Below are 23,686 nucleotides of genomic sequence, written 5' to 3' on the forward strand. Positions count from 1 at the left end.
TTTTTCAGTCTCACCAATCTGGGCTTGGAGGGTTGCAGGGTAGGGTTTTGCAGGGGGAGGGAGGATTTTTTATTTGTTTGTTTGTTTCATAGTTTTTTTTTGAAACAAAATGCTAACCTGAATGTACAAATTCACAAAGTCATGTGGGCTGAAAGAGAAAAAGCTGCCAGTAAATAAAAATGTAACATCTTACTAAAAGGTTTCTAGATGTGCATAGGTTGCAAAGTATTAGCTATTTATTACAGGATAGTTGTTCAGTGCTAGAAAACCCCATCCCTTTTGCCATTCATTTTGGAGAAATGAATAAATTTAGGCAAATCAGGAGTAGGGTAAATCTGGAGAAATTACAAAGGGGAGGAGTTCACCTTCCTGGCTATGGCTTTCAGGTCTGTCCAGGACTACTTACTCCAGTATAAAACTGAGAGCAGAAATATGATCACATACTAAGAAGTCTAATCAATTCTGGTTTCAACACTGAGCCTATTTAAAATAGATAATGGAATTGCTGTTCCTTGTTCTATTCTCTGTGCACATTCTCAAGACAGAGGCAGTAGGTAAGTCCTTGCCTGTTCTTTCTAACCCCATATAACAAGGTTACTCTTATTTATGATTTATTTCTGAGTGTCAGTGCCTACAGGGCAAACTCTCTAGTCCTTCTAAATGAAAAATAAAGAATGTTTTATTTGCTTCTCTGCCTTTCTTATGTGTGGGAAAATATCAAATATAGATTTCTCTCATGAATTAATGTTTTTTTTTTTTTTTTCACCTTTAGAGATTCTAGTTGCCTTACTTGTCCAATAAAAATCAATGGGGTTTGGCTTGATCTCTGTGGTTACTTATATATGTAAATTCAAAACATTAACAAGTAAAATTTTTTTTTTTGTCCAAAAACTTCTTAAAATTTCAAATAGTTTGTTTTAGATTTCTACTCATATTGCTTTGCCATTTGTAAGATTAAATTCTCATAGTTGCCTACTGAGGGAGAAAGAACAGTATGTCTTTTGCTGCATTAGCCCAGCAGATCCATCTATTTTTGCACTCTGTGCACTATGTACATAAGTGCAGTACGCACTTATGATGACTAGATTAAATCACAATCAATAATTAGTACTGAAAAACACAGAAGGTATTTTTATGCTTCTATCAGATCAGCAATATTATAACATTGAATAAATAGTCTTTCCTATGTGAATATTAGCACACAGTCTCAAAATTAAAAATAAACACTGCAGTCCTAAATGGTGATGAAGGGTCTATTGTTTGCACTAAAATAGACTAGACTGCATTAAGGGGAAAAAAGAGATACAATATTATCAGAGGTATCAGAGGGAAGCACTGCACCAAGAGCCTGTTAAAGGGACATGGTTTTAAGGCAGCTCTAGATTCAGCTGCCAGACTTTAAGTAACAGAGGTTTGAGGTGCTCAGAAAGTGCCTTGAACATTGCATAAGCACTGGGGTAAGAGGGGTGTTTCCCTCATTTTATTTCTTAGTTCTTAACTAATCCTCCACATCCAGGACTCGGTAACTTGCCTTTTCCAGATTCATACCTTACAGTTCAAATATCCCCCTCTTCTTTAGTCCGTGTGTTTTAGATGTTCTGTCTCTGGAGGCTAACCACATGTGGTACAGGTACACACAAACACAAAGAACCTTTGCTCTTCCAAAGTCTACAACTATTGCTTGCTTGATAGAAAATGATTACTGATTAATTAATACTTAGCTAAATTGACTGCTCTGTTAAGGCATTTACTACAGGATCCTAAAAGACCACTTAGAAAACCCACATAGGTTTTATTAAATCAGCGTTAGTAATTCATTAGTAATTAGTGTTTTAACGGAAGTAGTAATACAGGGCATGCATGTAATATTTTTTATTGATTTTTTTTCTAACCATGATCACTTTCTTCCCTAAGTATAGAGGCAAATTGCACAGTCATTAATACTCCAGAAACTTGCTCCCCTCCCACCTTTCTTTACAAACCTTTTCCCAACGTAGAAGCTTTACAGGATATATTATACTAAGTTAAAGGCTAGACATTTTAAGAAACCATGACTTTTGAGCATCAGCCCAAATTATTCTAAGTATCTGTTTTTCTATAAAAAGGAAATAAGTATTTCATTTCTACCTTGCCACTTTTCAGAACTACTTCGAGTGATACCCACTTACCAGCTCATTTAACATATCTGCACCGTGCCTGCTTTTTCTGCTCTGAGCAGCCTGACAATTCACCACACTTAGATAGTCAATATAGATACTTGCTGGTCTTTTAAGTTGCTTTCAGCCTTGACCTGTCTTAGTACCACAGCACCTATTTTTTAAAATTATTACTAATAGTCCTTACAGGGCTTTATAAAGAAGCAAGCCTCATTATCCCTAGGCTACCAAATGGAAACAAGAGCATTGGTGCAGCCACCTGCCCCGAGACCAGCCAGCAGCAGGAAGAGAGACTGTCTGTCTTGAAACTCTGTTCAGCATCTCATCCGCTGATTTATGTGGATCTCAGCATATTCCATTAACAGGGCATCGATGCACCTCAGATGCCTGCTTGATTCCTTTGAGAGATCAGTGACCCTCTGGAACTGCTATTAGACAGGCAGTAGTGAGGTGAAATGTCCGCAGTGTTCCAATAGGATCATCCCAAACCTTCTGAGAGAGGTTTTATTAATGGTAAGTTCAGTCTAGAGCCATCCAGAGAACAGCAATTGCAGAGGACAGTAACACAGTTCTGTCTAGAAGTTTTTTTGTGGAGTTACAGCCAGCTCCATGCATTACTGAAAAATAATCTGCTTTAATGGGGATGGAATGGAGCATGGCATTATCTTAAATTAGTCATCTTTCTATCTCAGTACAGATTGACTTTTGATCTCAACTTATGACTGTTATGCAGGATATATCGCTTAGGGCTTCCTTCTCTTTCTTCCTTGGACTTATTCAAACTTCACAAACGGATTTAAAGCCTTATCTGTGTCTGCCTGCTCTTGTCCATGCGTATCAGTGTATGCCATCATCATCAGATCCACTGTATGCAAGAAGAAACAAAAGGTCACATTTAGCAAGTTGCTGAGCGTGCACTGAGAGCAAAAGATGCCCACTAATACTGCTCTCTGCTCTCCTCTCTCCACATAGCTACAAAAAAAACTGCACAGGCAGGCTTCAGGTGGCAGAGAGTTTTCTAGCTCTATCATTTGTGCTGAACCAGTAACAGCACATTGTGCTCACTATCTTCAAAACTGAAAAATATTTACTAACAAACTTTCCCATTAAACGTGAAACCTGGAATTAAATTTTAGCAGATGAGCTCTGTAAGAGGGACTGTTACGGTCAACAGAGGTGTAGCTTTAGATAAGATCATCCGCTGCCATACTCACTGTTATATGTGGCTTATAATTGGAGGGGTTTTATGGATGAGAGAAGAATGGACATGAACTATGTGACCAGGATATCTAAGGATGCAAATCCGGTAATCTCAGAGTACACTTATTTCCTTCCATAGCTTATGATAAAGGCACAAAGGGGTATAGCACTGCAGCAATTTCATTCTTATTCTCTCTTTGACATTAAAATTCAGCAAAAGACAGAAAAGCATTTGTGGCAGAGCAGCATATGAGAAAGAAAACAGCTCTTACTTGGCTGTAACAGCCTGTTACGTTTTAGGGAGACAAGGAACTAAGCTCAGTGGGCAAAGAAGCAACATTGCATATTACTGGAAGACTCCTGAAAGGCAGCTACAAGACAGCATTAAAGCCATATATGGAATAAACCTTGAAATATTTTTAACTTTTTACATTTCTGTAGCCAGCCAGGTATGGCACCCAGATATATCTGCACTGCACAAATTTGTGTTAGAACAGGAATGGTTTGATTCTCTTCACATTAGTCTATGTGTGAAGTTATTCAAGAGTGTGTACTGTGCAGTCATACCTTGCTGTAATTTAAATCAATCTGCAGATCCTGACTTCCTTTTAAAGAATTACACATGTAAGTATGTAAGATCACCCCTGCTGTCTCCACTGCATATGAAAACAAAAGCTGACCCTCAGCCCCATGCATGACTGCCTGAACTGCTGAGGAGTGACTGCATATAGCAAGTAGCAATGAATGACTGATACCACCACATGACAAAAATCCTGCTTTGTTATATTTGTGTTGTGCATAAGTCAGTAGGAGCTGGAGTTCTTGAGCATCCAGACTTTCTACTAGGTTGATGCTTCAAAGGCCATCACAGCTACAAATCCAAATAACATTGCTCACTAGTTTGCAGTCTGGTTCTGGTAATACACAACGAACAGGCAATTTTCTATATACAAAGTGGACCCAGGCATATAATTAATGTTCAATTTACGGATCAACCTGACCAGAGTGAGTATGCCACATTGTAACCGTTTGTATTAACTCACTATTTAGCTGATCCTCGCGCAGAACTGCAATGTGCTGCATCACCTTGTCCTTCTCCAGCATTCAAGCCAGGGTGCCTTCCTGCTGCTCTTCACTTCAGTTCCATGGGAAGGAAAGGAACATGGCAGAAGCCATTCATAGGAGCCATTCACAGGTGGCAAGTGACATTACCTCAGCTTACCAATTATTCTTCTTTCTCCTACAGCAAAAGATATCAGCATAAGAATTGGAATATCCTTTATACGATGCAGGTTGTGCAATGATACTTAAAACTGGAATCATGGCTTCTCACAGACCTTACATTTAGATTTTGAAAACTGGAAGCAGACAAGCATTTCCAGAGACAGGGACTGCTGTGAGGTACCTTCCTCTTAGCTGTCCAGGTAACCAGTACAAACCTTTTGGCCTCCAAGGCAAGCTGCGAGGTCCAGGTTCTCAGCTAGGTGTCTGTCTCCATGCAGGTATGTTTTTTTTCCCATTTGTGGCATTGCAGGAGATGATTTGTTAATAAGACACAGAATGTATCAAATGGCCTGGTATTAGATTACTAGTCACTTTTCTAGCCCTAAGATCAGTCGTCATAAATTCAGCATAGAATACTACAATGAGAACAGTAAAGCCAGAAAGTAATTTGTTTGAATTAAATTTTTAAAATACTTTAAAAGGGATTTCTTGAATTTTGTTTGACACTGCCTCTGTGGCAAAGCAAATACCCACAGAAGCAATTCACCTTAGCCCTGGACACTCTATTCTTGTTAAAAGCCAGCTTCCTTTTTTGATACAGCAAATTTATGAGGACACATATATATGACAGAGGCTATGACAGTATCACAGGTCACAGCTGAAATTATTTTCCTCGCTCTTTGACACAAAGGAAGTAATTTGCAAGTGTTTATTGAGCAAATCTAGAATCCTCTCAAGCTCTTTAGATTCTTCCTTTAGCTTGTGTGTGTAACAGACTAAGACCTAATTGAGCATGTGATTTATGTATAAATGTGCAAATTATAAGCACCGTGCACAAAACAGATGTAGTTACGTGTAATGCTCCATTATTACAATAAAGTTTATCTTCAAGACTAAGTCCCTGCAATGGATTGGAAGGCACATACATATAGCTTATATATAGATAAAATATAAAATATGTCTCTAGAAAATACAGATAAAATTTCCAGGCAAAAGTGAATAGATCACAAACATTTGTTTTTACAAGTTTAGAGATACGTGTACCTAAAGATAAACATTTGGAACTGATTTTGCCTGTCAAAGTGGTTGACCGGCACTTCCTAAGGATGTGCAATACTTAAAAATGTACAAATAGACGGACGTATATATGTTTAGTTTGTGTTCAGCAACCTCATTAATTAGGAAGACAGACTTAGACTCCACTTGCTCTTAAGTTGCTCGGTCTTTTGTACTAAAGATAATAAGCTTCACAAAGCCAGCTAAAAATAGAACTAGCCCAACACAAACCAAAGCTAAAAATACACTGCATGCAAAGCTAGCGTTTGTAATTTTCATAGAAAAGGCCAGCCTGCCCTCCACTGCAACGCCGGTGTTTACAGCAGGCTTTAGGGATGAGTTTGGATCAGGTGGACAAGAGAGCAGTAATGAGAACCCTGACATTCAGGGCAGCCTCGGCTTTCTGAGAAGCAGGAGAGCACTGGGAGCATTATCAGCTGTGTGGCTCAGAAAACAAGGAATTGTCAGAGAGGACGTGGCTGAAAGAGCGTGATGCGATCTGAAGAGGCAAACAAAGGAGTCAGTCAGTGAAAGAGAGAGATTTTACCTGAAGAACAACAGAGGATGTTCCTACTGTCTCAGTACTTTGGCTATTACTGGTGGCATAGAGGTTATCCACACTTCAAGAGATTAAATATGTTTAACAGAAACAGCGAACAGTCAGTATATAAAATTATTAGATTTCCAAGCACTTTATTCAGAAGGTCAAAAACTGTTTTAGTAACTCTTCTGGAGATGGACGCATTAGAAGGGTGAATTTCAGCTACGCTGAGCACCACCTGTCTCACCGCCTGGGACATGCGGGCTTCCAAGCAGCGGCTCAGCAGGTCCAAGTAGGGCAGTAAGCAGGGGACAAGTAGGACAAAGTAGATTTAGGAACTTTTACGGAATTCAGGCAATCTGACGGCTGTCCAAAGAGCTTAAGGGTCTTTTCCTAGATCACACAATAGCACATTAGCAAACTGCTAACACCCTGGCGTCCAGCCAGAAGCACTGTCCTCCATCCAGCTGCGTAAGTGAACAGAAGAGGGAGTTCTCAACTGAAGGAATTTTTCCCCCAGGCTTCCCAGCTAGGCTTGATAGCTAAAACAATTGAAAACATTTACAATAAAATGAAAACAATACATAATTGTATTGTTTTGCAGCTGTTCTGGTGCCAAGAAACAGCTTTGGTCAGGAAACCAGTTGTAAATTTGACAAGAAGCAGAGATAAGTAGGACGGCTCACTTGCCAAGAGAGACTCCCTAAATTTAACTGTCTTGAACTTTGTGAAGGAAGAGGAGGCCTTCAGCCCAGTTCAGCCCTGCTCTAAATTAAAACCCAGCCACCTATTATAAGGTGCATTGTGACTTAAAAAATCCATAATACAGTACAAGAGTCAGATATGGATGACAACATAGCAATTTTAAGTCTTTGAGTATTATGTATACTGAATGTCTACATATACTGAATTTTATTCCTTCCACTGGTGAGAACAACAACAAAGTCCCTACCTAATGTCAATAAGCAAAGGAGCTTTTGGAAATCCTGGCTTGTACTGAATACTGTCCCGAGTAAAGTATGGATGCTCATGGCTTCACTCACAAGCTAATAAAATCTGTGAGAGTAAGCTGTAACAACCTCCAGGGCAGCTGATATCAGAGCAATGGTCTCAGCACTCAACTGCAAAAACACAAATGAAACCCACAAAACAAAACAGACAACAAAACAACAACATTCAGCTGCATGCTTCTTGGCAATAAAATAAAAACAACATAAAGAAACAGGAGGGCTGAGATTTGGCTGAAAGAGGAGTGCAAGAAAGGACCTTCAGAGAAAGAGAAGGGAAAGAAAGACTTTGCAGTGGGAAGGTGAAGGGGAGGTTGTCATGAGACGGGACAAAGGATGGATGAAGCAAGAACAGGAATTACAGATTATGAAGGAACTATCTGAATGCTGTAAACACCAGGGAGGGAAAAGAATTGTTTAGGGTGGTTCAGTGATATTTCTAGGAGTGATGGGATGCAGATAAGCAAGTGGAAAATGTAAGCTATAAAACAGGAAACATTTCCTGACAGTGAAGTCTAATAGACTGTGGAAAAGTCTCCTGCGGGAAGTGGCAGGAGCCGCTTAGACAATTAAAACTAGACTAGACAACATACCTTAGGGCATAATCATACCTCGGAGCACAGACAACTGACTGGATGTGACAAGTATCTTTCCTACTTGCTTCAGAAATGAAGTCCAGGGGAAAAAAATGACCATTGTAAATGCAAGGTCAATATACATAGGGAGGAATCACACCTGAGTCAAACAAAATACAAATACAAATTTTCCTTGTAAGTGACATAGGGTATGGCAGTTTGGTTTTTCCGCAGCCATATCTACACAAACATCCTGTTCTCTAATGTTACACTACCACCACCCAAAAAAGTCTCATTTACAATAAACATTAATTCATTATTTGCTCAGGAATTCTGCAATGTTTAATTGAGTTATTGTTTAAGTTTTAACAGCTTTAAGGACTTCTTTTTTAAGGATTGTTGAATTTATGTCCTGTTCTATTTCACTGATACCATCCAGCTTTCTAAACCACGACTATGATAACTACTTGACAGAAAGCCACTATTTCTTTATTAGCTTGTAGACGCTATGAGTTTCGCAAAAGGTCTGCAAAAATTAGACACTGTTTATTTGGTGTAGGATGTTGAATCTGTCAAACACCTACCAACTGGCAATCAGTTTTGTGGTTGCTTTCCTCGAGAAGGGTTGGACTCAGACTCAGCAATGAAAGGCTCCACAACCTACTCCCATTTCACTCCTCTGCTACGGAGGCACTGTATCAGGACCACTGACGCTACCACTTGATGACAGTTATCTTCACTCAGTGCTTCCCTTGGTCTTCTTTGATTTTCATGCTTCCACATTCACAGTCCAAAAGCTTCACAGCCTTGCACCCAGTGAACACTGTACTTACTGCACTTACTCCTAATTGTGAATCATATTGACCATAAAATTTAATTTGCACTGCAGTAGTGCTTTGATGTCTAATTCATTGTGCAAGGTAGTATACAATCCCAGAACAGTAAACCTTGTTCTGAGATTTACAGTAAACAGGTCGGAATACCTCAAATGTCCTTGATTTCTCACCTCGCAACTTTCCTCTCTGGTCTAACTCACATCCCAAAGAGTCTGAGGCAAAATCTTCGCAGGTGGTTAACTTCTCGTGCTGCATAAATGCGACCATCTTTGAACATTTGCAACCAGGTCATTTCCACAGTTCAGTGTTTTTACCCCTGAAGGTTCACATACATATAAGTTGCAAAGAAAGCCCACTCCTGATCACAGGGTGCTGGCGCAGAGACTGTTAAAGCTTATGAACATACATATATTGAAGCATATGCATATGCTTTAACAGTCTAGCCACTGGGCTAAAGCAGTGTCCATAAACTTGTTTCCAGTCATTCATCTATGCAAACACTAACACTTACGAAATCTAATCAAGCATTGTGGAGATTGGCTTACCCAGTATCTGCTAGACATTTATTGATTAAAATATCGGTTAAGGCACTGGGTGACACTCTGCGCTTGGAACTTGTGGTTTTACTGTTTCCCAGCGAAGATAAGAAATCACTCTGTGCCGCTGAAGGTTTGGCCACGGGCTTGTGTACACAGGCCTGAAAAAAATGCAACAATCAATTTTAGAAATGACAGGTTTAAAGTTAAGCTTTTTATATGTTTAGAAGTGTCTCAAAAAAAAAAACCACAAAACTTTGCTGAAACCAATTTTTTGATAATTACAAAATATTAATGGAACAACAATGCAGAAATCAATGCAGTTCTTACAGTATGAATGTAGCAGTATGCTCTGTTTACTTTTCTTCCCAATATTAATAAACATTTGCTAAACTAGAATGAGTCAACATTATTTGTAGTTTTCAGCATAAATTTAATTTTTGTGAGAGATGAACTTAAACAGTATAATTTTTTCCAGATTAAATTCATTGCCACATGCTCATCCAAGATTCTGTCTTTGTTAGTACTGCTAGCCACATGTCATATCAAGGTTCTATTTATAATTTTTCTAAATACTAAATAGGAGAATGGCACTGCTATGCTACTGATGTGAAGATAGGGTGTTAAAAGCAGGTATGAGCCTTCTGGCTCATGTTAGTGTTAGCTCTAGCTAGTGTTATAAAAGGTCACAGATTACAGTAATTAGCAGTCTAACGACATGTAGGACTCCATAACAATGCCTATAAATTGATTAGCCTACTTACTAAATTGTATGTCATTAACTAATAGCAGACGAACAGAAATTATAATATTAATCATGATTATTATAGCTTTTGAATTGTTATTGATCAAAGTTAAATAGGCAAAGAAACTATTCCCATTAAAATCCATTTACAATGTATTATTATCATAAATAACCATTGAAACAAGCTGCTATAAACAAAACAGTCCTTATTTTCCCAAGTAGATTAACTCAGAGTTGATTTAAATCAGCTCTCTTCCTCTGAATTTCACATTTCTGGTGACAATGAAAAATTGAGATTAAGATATTCTATTGAAAAATTCTGCAACCCTCTGTGGGGGATCACAGCTGTGTTAGAATGAGGATTCCTCATTTCTTATGAAAAATGAGACCCTTTGTTTCTTAAAACTTCTTAATGCACGAGCTATCTTTAAAATTGTGGAACAGTGAGACACGTCATCTTACATACATGAACTTCCAAGTAAATGAAACAATGGCAAGTACAGATAAGAATTATTTTTTTTTTTAACACTACATAAATTCAGGTGTGGAACCTTTGCCTCAAGGATTTGCTGAAGCTAAGTTTTCAAAAACAAATTATTTAGAACCACAACCCATCCAGAGTTATACTTCGTGCTAGCACAGTTTTTGGAAGGTGTATCAACAGGTGTAAAGTGATTCATTTAAGACTAGAAGGAGATCTAAAAAGAGGACGGAGCTGCTGGCTGCAGGATTTTTATGGCCTCTTCTGCAGTATTTGATATCAGAAACCAACTGGACTCGCTGGATGGTGAGCTCCATCTTGCTAAGAAATCTCTAACAACATGTTAAAGATTTATTTACAAGCAAAGCACTCACCTCTTACCAGCCATCTTCATTTTTATGTTTAAGAGATGAGACTGGGACTTCTTTTCCTAATAAAATCGGTCAGGCAAAACTAAAAAGTTGACAAAACTGTATGGCCAACCATAACTTCATCACTCCCTAAGGATCACGAGTTGTGAATCCGTTTCACATCTGCTTTTTGGAGGGACAATCTGTACAGTTTTCACTCATCTAATTTTGAATGTCTGATTTTTTTTTTTCAGTTGGATACCACTGGTGCTATCAGTCGCAGAAGGATGAACAGCCCACCTGTAAAGGTACTGATAAACAATTTATTTCTGTAACCACATTAGTGTTTGAACTTTTCTGTTTTGCAACAGGACTCTGTAGCAATAATGCCAAAATGCATACAACTCAGCATTTAATGCTGCACGATCGTACTATATGTAAACAGAAGTGCTAAATAGAATATCTGAAGAGGGGTATTTTGAAAGAGGCAGGGCTTGCTCTACTCATTTTGTTTCAGCGAAGGATGACGTTGCAATTAGAAATATATAATCCAGAGATAATCATTCTAGTATGTTGGATATAGACACCTGTTTAAATTCTTAAGGACAGAGTTATGAAAAACTGTAATGTTCTACATACAGCTGCACTTTTTGTTTTACCAGCAGTATCCACACAGGCTGCCTGCTCTCTTGCTCATCCTTTTGTCCAGCCCAGCCCTCCCTGGACCTGCCTGTGCTGGAAATGGCATTTCACTCCCAGCATCACCACAACCATCATCACTGCTACCTTTATTTTTATTATAGTTTCTGATCAATCAGCTAACCTCAGTGATAGTTCACTTTTTATTTTACAGCCACTTGTATGTGCACATTTTCTTACTAAGAACATTCTTGAAGCATATTAGTATTTTTCAAAACTACACAAATTCTACGCCAAGAAAGTTCCTTTATTAAATTCCCACTACCCAAAGAGCTTTCTTTCAAAGATATCTTCATTTTCCCAAGCAAGAATATAGTATCCGTTGGGTGTTTTGGCTTTATCAAGGATTTGCAGTCTACAAAAAAAAAACATTTTCTTTGTATTTAAATAGATCCTCGACAATGGCATGTAGTAGATGTCAACTGCAAAGGAAACTATCAGTCTCCTATCAATATTGTCACCAAAGATGTCATTTATGACAAGAGCCTGAAGCCGCTGAATTTTGAAGGTTATGATGTGAAGGGGTCTTCAAAATGGAACATCGAGAATAATGGACATACAGGCAAGTACTGTCTGATACATTATTACAGGACTTGTGCCTTCACTCTGAACCTTCCGTTCATTTCTTCCACGTCTTCGGCAAGTTGTTAGATATCACTACTGCTATTTAAAAGAAAGAAAGAAGATAGTATCCCTGTATTTCAAACAATTCACTGAAATCTTTATAGATTTCAACCTGTTTTCTTCACAGGCAGAAGTAATGTAACGTGAGGTTGTTGATCAGCTATTTACTGATTCAGTAAACAGTGAATCAGCGAGCAGTAAACCTGTGAACCCATTCAACATTGATTCACTTCCTCTTCTTCGCTACAGGCATTATTAATGATGATGCTTCAACAATATCACACTAAATTACTTTAACAACAACAACATACAGCAAAACACTGGTTGTCTTTTTTTAAGAGTTATCTATAGGCATGATTAAAATCTTAGATGTGTTGTTTCAACTGCCAAATTCTTAAAATGGGAAGTCGCCAGTGCTAAATATATTTGTAACTTAAAATTGAGAGGTAGGGACAGAGCAAGCTGAATAGATTTTTCAAAACCGGAGATTCTCGTTTAAAGCATCAGTATTTTGACAAACCACAAGAAAAATGAATGACTGATTTTTCACTAATATACAGGTTAATGACTTTTGCATTACAGAATGATGTTTTAGAATCCGTTTATCACAGTCGCTGTGTACAGTAGTGTCTTTTACACAAAAAATTATATTCTTAACGATAGGTCAGAACTCTCAGCTTCTCAAAACACGCAAAAGGATCTGGGTTTTCATCTCAGCTTTTTAGATTTCTTCCAAGTGCAACCAATTCCTGTGCTACAAAAAGAACACTGACAACAGTATTGCTTAAATTATAGCAGCAATTAGAAGCTCTATGTGAGATTAGATTATCATTATGTTCACTGATGTGCAGACAGTAAAGGTCAGTGTCTCAAAGGTCTTACAATCTCAATAAACCAATCCAACAAAGATATGTTAACATGCATTTACAGATAAAAAAGTCAAGTAACTAAGTGACACAGAAGCTTCCAGATCATTTGGAATTCAGAACCAAAATGAAATCTCCAGGGTTTTAATCCAGTCAAAACAATCTTCCCTGCAGGGAAAAAAAAAAAAAAAAAGTACTGGACTTAATGTAGAGAACTTAATAAGTCATATTTTTAAGCACAGCCCAGATGTAAAGTACATTATGTGCTTGAGACATGCGATGGTGGTGTACAGATAGAAAATATCTTCTTCAAAGAAAATTTTATTTTGCTGTTAGCAAAGAAAGACATAAAAGACAAAAAACACCTTCCCAAGCCATAGCAATGCTCTGCCTTTTTCCTCCATTTTACAAAAGGAAACAATGCCCATCAAATGCATTTTCTTACAGCTGCAACTGAAGTCATAGGTCAGCCAGCTCTCCAGATTCACAGAGCAAATCCTAGGTTGAAAAGGGAACAGAAGCTCCAAGTACTGTTCCACAGATGAGGGATGCCCAAATGCTGTTGCATATTACTGGAAAGTGGGCCGTGATATTTCTCCTTTTCATCTCAAACTAATCTCAGCTAACATTTTTTAAGAATTCAGTTTCTGTAGAGGGGAACTTCTAGAAAACTTGGCATGAAAAACCAAGCCAGAACTTCAGGATGAATTTGAATCACAGGAACATGCATCTCTTTAGTCAAGTAATGTATTATTTGAATATATTTTTTAAACTATTTATTTGTTTTCTCCAGTTAAAATAACATTGGGCACATCCCCTAAAATTGGAGGTGGAGGTCTGAGAAGAAAATACAAAGCAATAGAATTTCACTTCCACTGGGGAGTCCAAGACACGCTGCATTACCTTCCCGGGTCAGAGCACAGCATAGATGGAGAAAAACAGGCTATGGAGGTAGGTGGCACTGTCTGTGGGTTTGGGCCATAACTCAAGAGCTCTGTATTTTTAAGATATTATAGGGAGAAAAGCATGGGCCAGTTCTCCTATGAATGCCCAACAAGGGAAATAGAGAACTGATGACACATTGCTTACTAATCAGAGCACACAGGAAAACCTCCTGGGTTTATACAGCAAAGGCACAGAAAAGATAACAAATTTGCAATTTTATAGCCTTTGGGAACATTTTGAAGTCTGTACAGCTGGAATACTCTCTCATGCTGCTTATTCAGACTATATATCCATTTCTGGGTCTGTAACCATGAATTGACCTATACAACTGAGAAAAAAAATATTTTCTCCAAGTTCAGACAGGTTGCTGGTGCTGGTATGAACGGATCGGTAGAGAGACCACCACCACCACTCCCCGGTCAAACCATCAAGTAAAAATTTAACAGTTCGACTGCACAGGCTGAAAACTGAGGGCTGCAGCAGTGCACAGAGCACTTTGGCTTCTACTACACAGGCAGAGAAACTGATTTTGGTACAAGAAGTTTCAAATTATAGTCCATTTATTGCATAGTTCCTGCCTCAGGTTCAGAGCCTTGGAGTGTCTCTCCCCAGCCTGCGGGCAACAAAGCAGCTCTGGTTCCACTACAGCAGAAGTGCAGAGAAGCAGGCAGGCTACACTTAAATAACAAATAATTGGCCTCGGCTATTTTGTTACAGCTTCATATTGTCCACATAAGAGAAGATGCTTTGGATATAGCAGATGCAAAGAAAATTTCAGACGGTATAGCCGTGTTAGCATTCTTTATAAAGGTAGGTGGCCAAAATTCAATTTCATTATCTCAAATGTACTGGTAAGTTGGCTGAGTTGTGTCATTGTTACATTATTCCCAAACCCTTCGCACTTCTACAAAAGTGCAGTGGCAGCACTTAGCTCCTTTATCTTTTCCTATGTTCTGTTTGCTGCTGTTAGCTCTGTAGTTCTCGTCTGTTTTATTCATAGTTCATTTAAAATAACCTGTTGCTGAGAAGTGCAGGATATGGAATAAAAATATTTCCATTTCAGGTTGATGAAGAAAATAAAAACTACGCAAGTCTAATAAATGAATTAGATAATGTTCAATACAAAGGTAAGACATGGGCTGTTCTAAAAACAGTGTATATATACTTCGAGCACACACGCTACAAAGTAATTCAAGATCCAATCCTGTTCTAATTGCAGTAGAGATTGTCACTGGAAATTCAAAGCTGAAGGATAAAGTTTAGTCTGTCAGGTACTCAGAGCACTGCAGGCAGGAGGAAATGTAGCTCTCCCTATTTGTAGATGAAGAACACTGAAGCACCACAATGAGCATTTCTTCTTCTGCAGAAGGAAGCAAAGTGAGAAGAACAATATGCAGAAGACCATTTTAACAAAGATAAAATGTTTTTAACAGAGGAGGTGTTCATAATCTGTGCTCTGTGCCACCCTGCGGCTGGTAGTCAGGGAGTCCACAGGCAAGGCAGCGTGGCTGCCCCAGTCAGCACGGGAAGAGGGCAGGGGATGAGGCTTTACACAGCCGCTTGCTGCAGTCGCATTTGAAGCCAAGCGTGAACAATACCTGCAGCTGCACTTGGTAAAAGCAACGTTTCTGCATGCTTTGCCTAGGGAAAGCATCACAGATGGACCCTTTGCCACTGAGTTCCCTGATTCCACCTGAAGATGAGCTTGGAAGGTACTATCGGTATGAGGGCTCCCTCACCACTCCCGACTGCCACGAGGGTGTCATCTGGACGGTGTTTGAGAAGCCAGTTGAACTCAGTATTTTCCAGGTGAGTCACAGAGGGATACTCTGAAAGATCTGCTTCCAGTGATTTTACCCTGGGCCTACCTGCTCTCTCACATGATTTAATATAGACCTGTTAGCTGCTCCACTGCTTAGAGAATCACAGCATAGAATCCAACAGAACATCCCGAGCTGGAAGGGACCCACAAGGCTCTGAGTCCAACTCCTCGCTCCATGCAGGACCGACCAAAAATCAACCCCTGTGTCTGAGAGCCCTGTCCGAACACTTCTTAAACTCCAGCAGGGTTGGTGCTGTGACCACTGCCCTGGGGAGCCCATTCCAGTGCCCAACCACCCCCTTAGCGAAGAACCTTTTCCAACGCTTTGTTGCTGTGACAAACATATGCTTGGCATTAGTCTAAACCCACACACTCTCTAGTGCCAGTTATGACAACATCGCTTTATAACCCTGTTAAATCATCTCTCAGAAAACGGCAGGAAAGGGGAAGGAAGGGGAAATGATGACATGAAAAGAAAACCAAATAACCCCATAGGTAAACACCTTGTTCAGTGCTTCGTCAAGAGCACTTCCCTTGTATTCATCTGCTTGCCCCAGATTTCACTGCCTTTCTTGTCTTATAAGTATTAGGATACCAGAAAAGAATAATTCAGAGTCCAAACTTTGAATCTATCAGCATCAGCTTTACGCAACCCATTTTTGTCCTACAAAGAGGAACAGAAGACTGAATCACGACTGCCTCTAAAATATAGATTGTTCAGCTGACAGAGTACACAGTTAAACAATTAAGATGCCCTGGAGTGGATTCTGAGCAATACTATTTGGGCAAGAGCCAGCAATTTTATTTTAGTTCCTTATTTGCAGCGTACTCACAATCACTTCAGTCAAAGGTCAACGCTCAGCCCCAGACAATGCTAAGCCACATGGTACGCAGGAGGGAGCATCTGCTCACTCCGTGCCAACTTCTAAGCAGTTAGAAATTTGGAGCAAGGAAAGAAATGAGGCACGCAATCCTAGCCCTCTTACTTTGCGTCTCTGTGATGTGACGGACAAGGACAGGGCTGTGCGTCAGGAGGACCGCTCTAATGAAGTCCTTGAGCTGGACAAAGCATTCAGCTCACACAGAAAGGAAGCCCACGTGATTTCCGAGGTTAAAAGATGTTGGTGGCTTCTGGCACTAGCCTCCATCATGACGTTTCCTGCAAGATTTAATGCATCCATACAGGTCAAAACAATGCCACAGAGCAAGGCACTGAAGCTATAAAATACCACAATTTCCAGTGTTTCACAGGAAAATAATTTAACAATCTATTTTTTTTTTTTCAATGTCTGCAGGTTTCTCAGTTCTCAACAGTTCACTTTGATGGGAAGAACTCAACATACATGGTTGAAAATTTTCGGCCTGCTCAGTTTCTTAATGAACGATATGTGTATTGGTCCAGTGCCAGCACCCTCCTGCCTCCTGCTAAGGTTTTAATGTTGGTCCTGATCCTTACGTACATCCTGAGCTCTCTTTTCCAGTGAACACTTCTCACTTTTTTTTTTTGGCCAGTTGTTTTTTCTATCAAGTCTTCTCTTTAACTGCCAACTCCTGAATTATATCTGAATACAGAATGTTATCTTTTTTTTCCTCCATACATTAACCAACAACTCCTGTTGCTGCTATTGCATAAAAATTAAATCCATTGCACTAAATTACAAGAATTCTAAGGAACTGTAAGATAAAACTATGAAGATTCTAATTTAAAAAACACTTAAAACATTAGGATGGATTATCTTCTGTATATCCTGTAACACAACACTGGAAGGACACTTTACAAGCTCTATGGAGGACTTTCTGGAGGAATCTGTTCTTAAGTGCCTGTGAAGGTTTTTGTCTGGAGTACGTTTACATTCAACACTGCGAGTCAGGAAGACAAACATCTGGAGTGATTCTTATCATGCCTACATTGTCCTATATGAAGGTACAATACGGAGAATAAAAATGCTCACATAACTGAGCAACATTTGGGTCATTCTATCTAGCGATGTGACAAATTTCATCTGTACTACCACATTTTTTCCACCTTCTTCTCAGAATATGTAAAAGTTAATTCTTAGGTAAGGATACTGGATTCCTTGTATCTAACCTACTGATTCTGGATTTCAATTTCTCTACTCAGCCTATTTATTCAGCCTAGTACGGCATCCTATTTCAGGATGCCCGTGGCAGATATGATGTGCCAGAAGGAAAAAGGGGAGCTCGTCCGCATACACCAGTTGCACATCTGTGCAAATTCTCTCTTAGGAAGGCCATGGTTGAAGCGTGAGATTTTGATGCTCCTTTACATTTTTCATTTGCATAACAAAATGGGACAGCCCAAGTAAAGTCTCTTTCCAATATCACATTTTAGAAGCTTTTAAATTTCAGTTTGAACATTTCAGTGTGAATATTTCCACATGATTTGTTTTCAGAATAACAAGCCTGTAAAATATTTACGTATGGTTAACATTCATAGTTTTTGCAAGAAGATTTTGATTTGAATCGATTTCTCCAGATCTCACCCAGTTACTTACGGAAAAGCTCAATATATTGGGAAATGGGATTTCCTTTTACTATTCTGAAAACAAATGTAACTGACTGTTTTCTTAGCTAATGCCATACAACGTGTTGCAGCTACTTTGAGAATTTTAGGTTTTGGCCATGCCAAAATAGAATTTTATGCTAGAGGACTTGTACTATTTTCTTTAGAGCAATGTTTGCAGGGATGACTCTACGCTATGGCTACATAGTCATTTTCAGGAAAAACATGACAGTGTGACTAACCACAGCGCACCAAAGGAGAAAAAATATTTTCATATTTAACAATCAATAATACAAGCTTAAACAATGTAAAAGCAAATGCACCTTGTTACATTTAGAGGAATGGTTAGGATTAACTGTATTTTTAGATAACTGAAAACTTTTGAGAAGCAGACATAAAAGAAAGATTAAAACTGAACAGACCTGCTATATTTTCATTGCCTTGAGTTTTTATTTCTTTTGTCCATGCTTAACAAGAACCCACACAACATCCATTAAGAAAAGGAATGTGACTTTTTTCTATTTTCTCCACAAGAATAAAGGTTGGGCTTGCTTTTTCTCAGGGTGGTTTGGGGGAAGGGAGGGATTTAAACTACAGTGGGATGCTACTGATGTCAACAGGCTTCTGGAGCTTTTACTTCATATCGGTCATCAGAGTATCACTCTTCCCCTGACAAAATTGCTTGAAGTACAGCACCTTGCTAACCAGACCTGGTGCACACTTCCAGCCCATCAGGTAGAGGCCAATCAAGTTTCTTTCAGGAAACAGTACCATGGATTTACCCAGTATAACTTCACCTCTGTACAAGTTACCTACTTATCACTCTCTGTTGAGCATCTCTGTGATATCTATTTTCATTACATCCTTCAACATCATGCAAGTACAGAACGTGCCAAGAAATTAAGAGGGAAGATGTTTTGTTTTGCGGTTGGTTTACAAGATGTAATAAAAAGAAGTATTCTGAAAGGCTCACATTTTATTGTTCTTTCAAGGTTTTAGAGCAACATCATATACACCATGATCACATACATTAAGTCCCATAGAACTGGGATCTCCTATTTTAAAAGCCAGAGATGTGAATACTACTCAGGCCGCCTCCACTGAGAACAATGCCTTTTGCATTAAACAAGCCCCCTGAATCTTCTAGGAGTACTGAATAAGAGCCCATCATCCCTCTTCATTCAGATTATTTCCTAAATTCATTAAATAATTCTCATTTCCCAGGCAGCTCCCTTAAGGTTGATCACAAAAACTAAAGAGCACCTGGGTCAATTGCCATTTATTGCCAGTAATTCACCGGAGCGAATTCCCACTATTTTGAGCCTCAGTTTATGATGCAGATACTGAGGAGAAGTTACTTTACAGCAGCTACTTACTACGAGGGAGGATCTTATTTGCTATGAAACATAATAAAAGATGACTAAGAGGAAGAAACGAAAAAAAAAATCTGCTGAAAAGAAGGTTAGTTCCCTGTAAGTACACTTCTGCATAAACCCCAGCATGAATAAAATCTAAATAGACAACCATTTTTACTGAGTGCATCTGAATTCTTTGACAATGAAGAAAAGGGAAATGCAGGTTTTTGTTGTTGTTTGGTTTTATATTGTCTAGCTGCAATTTTTTCTCCAAAAAGTAAATCCAAATCTTAAAAAAAAAACAACCAAACAATATCAGAAAACCCGCTAGACATTTGTAAAAGTTCCTTGCAGATGGAACATTAAAATTGCTCTCTAAAAATCACTTTTACCAAAAAAAAAAAAAAAGAAAAAAGAAGTTTGTTTAAGCTCCCAGTCTATCTACGCAGATTCAGCATATCTTTACAGAGTGCATACTCGGCAACGTTCTCTTCTCTTCTGGAGAGAAGATTTTTATTTTTCTCATGTTTTTATTGTGATCCACATAGCTGTAGTATATGATATTTTTGTTTCATAAAAATTAAAGCATGGGGGTCCCATTCATTTCCATTTTTGCAATATAGATTATTAATCCCCTCTACCTGAGGATTCCCTGACAACAGCTCCATGTCCGTATACCTAGACTTTTCAGACACTAACGTACATCTGTTTATCTCAGCTGTTACAGTAGGTCACGATGACAGAAACCTTTAAGCAGTCTAAACCTCCCAAGGCTTCACAAGTTCAAGCCAATCTGTGAACGTCATCTGTGCTCAAACTGGAAATTGGTAAGATGCATGCAGCACAAACAGCAGTGGCCCATGGGAGCTACAATCTGTATCTGTGTCAATGATCTAGTTCAATTTGTTCTTTGTCAGAGGCTGCTCTTTGCAACCAGATAGACACATGCTGTTCTGGTTCTGAATATGACAATTACAGGGCTAGAATTAATGCAGTAAATCAATACAAATTGACAGCAAAAGCTGTTCAATTAAAAGCAGTAAAAGACAGGAAGGCTTGAAGTGGGACATTTGGTTTTCTTTTGTGAAGGTAGTTATGCAAAAGCAATTTGTTATTCAGGTAACCTCAGGCACAGATTTTCAGGAACTGTATCAGCACTAAATTTGGCATGAAATATCTTCCATTGCAAAGAAAATAGGAAACTACAGTAAATCCCGAAGAACTAATAGCCAAGCTGTGATATTACAGCAAAGGACTGGGGGATGAATACAGGTATTTAGAAAAACCCATAAGGAATAGTATTTTCCCACTTAGAGAGACGTTAACACAAAACTATGCTAATACATTTTACATATATTGGGACCAGAGCTAGAGACCACTTAGCTTACATGACTAAAAACTGGGATATAATAGAAAATGAAACAATACTGAAAACTAAAATTCGCTAGAGTAGTGTATTTTAGGTTTAAAAGAAAACAGACAAGCAGAGGCTTTGTCAGTTTAGACTACCATTTGCATTTCAGAGCACTGAACATATGAATTCAGCATGTTCAACAGTGAAAAGTCCTCTCACAAAACATTCTGGGAGATCACCACAAGTCTGGAAGTAGATTTGCTTATGAGAACTCTGTCCTTTGGAGGCAACAGCATTATGGTTCAGGGTTTGCCTGTAATGGCTGTCATGACAGAATCTATTCAACAATAAGCTTGAACAACAGTTAGGAACTCACCAGACTTCAGCAGGTCTTCTCCACTTCTAAAAATCCAAAGCAGTCCTTCTCCAGTTTTGATCAGACTTTGATCTGGAGGAGGTCTGCTTTCTTCAGTCTGTCTTTGGAGGTTTGAGAGACAGAGTAGCAGATCTGCCACATGAAAACAGGTCCAGCTTCACAACTACGTGACTGTCGGTGGGGAGAAGAAGGCTACTGAAAAGAAAATAAAAAAATCCTAATACGGTACATTTTCAGCAAGGTATTTTCTCAGGAAGTACAAAGAGACAAGGAAACCTACCCATTACTCATAAAAACCTTATTTACATGATCCACAATGAATTTTAGCAAACTTGCCAGCTTTATTGTATGGTCACCTCTTCCCTGCTGACAAACAAAAGCTCAAAATGAACTTTAATTCTGTACAGAATTAAGTTTCCAGGCTTTTTGCTTTGTTCTTTCCTCCCTCATCCAGGAAAGAAGACAGCATTTGCCCACACAGCTAGCAGCATTTCAATTAAATGAATGCCATGTAGCAGATCCATGTAAAATATTCCTCTATCTGTACCCTAAAAAAAAAAAGCTTAACTAACTTCACAGCCCGATTTTAAATTTTAATAAATGCATTACTATGAGGTGTAACATAAACCACCTCTGATCCAGAAATGAGGAGACCCATTTTCTGCCATTGTACATTGCACAGGGGATAACACTCCATGCCAAAAAGGGTGACATTTGAAGACATAAGGCTCTATTGAACCGAGTTAAAAATGTACTTGGTGATTTTCTTCCACTAAACATTACAAATGACACGGGATTTAGAGAAAATTTAGTGACTGGGAAACGAATGCCACGATAGCTCTGTCAAGCCAGAGCTATTGTGAGAAAAGCTTCTTGTAGGAGCAAATTATTTGTTTGTGCACATGTGTATTTGTGTAAAAGCCAGGAACACTCTAGTTAAGATGCACTAAAGAAATCCACGATGAACCTGAGAGCTGAAGAATCCCGCCACGTCGCCCAGTCCGAGGGGTGCTCCCCACTGACCCAGGGGGACCGACCAAGACCTCAGGGGAGAAGCACCACGCACCGAAACATGCCTCGAGAAGGATCTGAAAACTGCCTCGCTCTTACGCTGCATTTGCCGCTTGCTGCTTACAGTGCCTTACAAAAGAGGTGAGAGTCTCTGTGGTTGTTTCAACACAAAAAGGTGTGCCGTGAGGAAGCAGCCAAAGGAACCAGGATGTCCATCTGGGAATGGGCCACCCAGCCCCTGGGGCAGCGCTCAGCCTGGTGTGTCTTTTTGAACCTTGATTTTGTCAGTATTATTTCCCCATCTGTAATCTCCTTTGCAGATAGGAATGACTCACCGTTTTGCCGTTCGGAGGCTGTGGGAAGCAGTGGCACAGTCGGGCTGGGGATGTGCCCAGCGTGAGGTGGGCATGGCGGTGTGGCGGGCAGGTGGGCTGGAGCACCCACTGCCACCAAAGCTGGGATCAAAAGCCAGGTAGGGCAGCCCTGCCACTTACAAAATGAAATGAAAGGAAAAAAGAAGGGGGGGGGGGGGGAGGGAAGGAAGGGGGGGAGAAAAATAAAGGAAATATCCTCTCAGAATGGCTGTGCAGGGGGTGGCACCAGCAGGCCTCAACTGCTGCCAGCGGCCATTTTCTGAGGGTCCCCTCCAGTCAGGCTGAGGGGAGCCCCCAGCTGGGTCCATGCCAACCCCTCACTGCAGGCCTCAGCTGCGGCTTATCTCAGACAACAAAAGCACCATGGCTTCTCCACCTCGCTTCAGTTATTGTAACCCCACGGCTTCGGGTGGCAGAAACATGGCAGCAAACATCAAACAATAAGAAAGTCCCCCTGGAGTAGCAAACGTTGTTTAGGGCTGGGAGGGAACTGATGGCTCCAGTAAAGGGAGGTGACATTGCCAGTGTGCTTTTAGACCCTGGCAGCCCTGTGTTGCTGGAGCAGGCCGACGCCTCGGGGATGCACATGCCAGTGCCCACCACCATGGGCTGCCTCTAATTTGCACCCATTTTCAAAATGTGCTTAGCGCTAGGGCTGCTGCGTTACAGAAAACTTACCAGAGCCCAAAACCAAACCATGCTGCCAAGGGTCCTCTTCTTCCAAACTCCAAAACTAAATGGAGCTGTGAGAGACACTGCCTCTCTATTAAAGATGCTCATTGGGGTTTTTGAACCTGAAACATTTGCAGGGTAAAAAGCAATCAAAAAAAGTCTGGAGCAGTGAGAAGTCACCAGGAGTAAGAGGGCAGCACAAGCAGTGGGCATGATGACCCCGTTACGGCTGGTTAAAGCCAGGATGGTTTGCCTGTTGATGCCCTCCACACGTTTTCTGAACACAGACACAATTCATCCAAAAACCACTGAGAATGGGAACACACAGTTTTCAATATAAAGTTTAAATTTCCTAAA

At 39.6% G+C, this 23,686-nt stretch overlaps 1 protein-coding gene across 1 annotated transcript; it reads left to right on the forward strand.

Moving 5' to 3' along the window:
• The first annotated feature begins 340 nt into the window (after positions 1 to 340).
• Positions 341 to 18,617, forward strand: CA4 (carbonic anhydrase 4). Its single transcript, XM_080563608.1, has 8 exons — positions 341 to 554; positions 10,962 to 11,015; positions 11,798 to 11,968; positions 13,690 to 13,847; positions 14,559 to 14,651; positions 14,905 to 14,968; positions 15,487 to 15,650; positions 16,959 to 18,617. The coding sequence occupies exons 1-8, from the start codon at positions 497 to 499 to the stop codon at positions 17,145 to 17,147; spliced, it is 951 nt and encodes a 316-aa protein (XP_080419734.1). The 5' UTR covers positions 341 to 496; the 3' UTR covers positions 17,148 to 18,617.
• Positions 18,618 to 23,686: the final 5,069 nt, after the last annotated feature.

The sequence above is a fragment of the Anser brachyrhynchus genome (assembly GCF_964034855.1).
Source record: "Anser brachyrhynchus genome assembly, chromosome: 20".
Taxonomy (NCBI): Eukaryota; Metazoa; Chordata; class Aves; order Anseriformes; family Anatidae; genus Anser; species Anser brachyrhynchus.

Excerpts from the sequence above, each read along its gene's own strand:
- CA4 (XM_080563608.1), top strand. The coding sequence starts at position 497 with ATGGAATTGCTGTTCCTTGTTCTATTCTCTGTGCACATTCTCAAGACA. Across the intron at positions 13,848-14,558 it reads GAGAAAAACAGGCTATGGAG|CTTCATATTGTCCACATAAG; the intron begins GTAGGTGGCACT and ends ATTTTGTTACAG. Across the intron at positions 15,651-16,958 it reads TTGAACTCAGTATTTTCCAG|GTTTCTCAGTTCTCAACAGT; the intron begins GTGAGTCACAGA and ends CAATGTCTGCAG.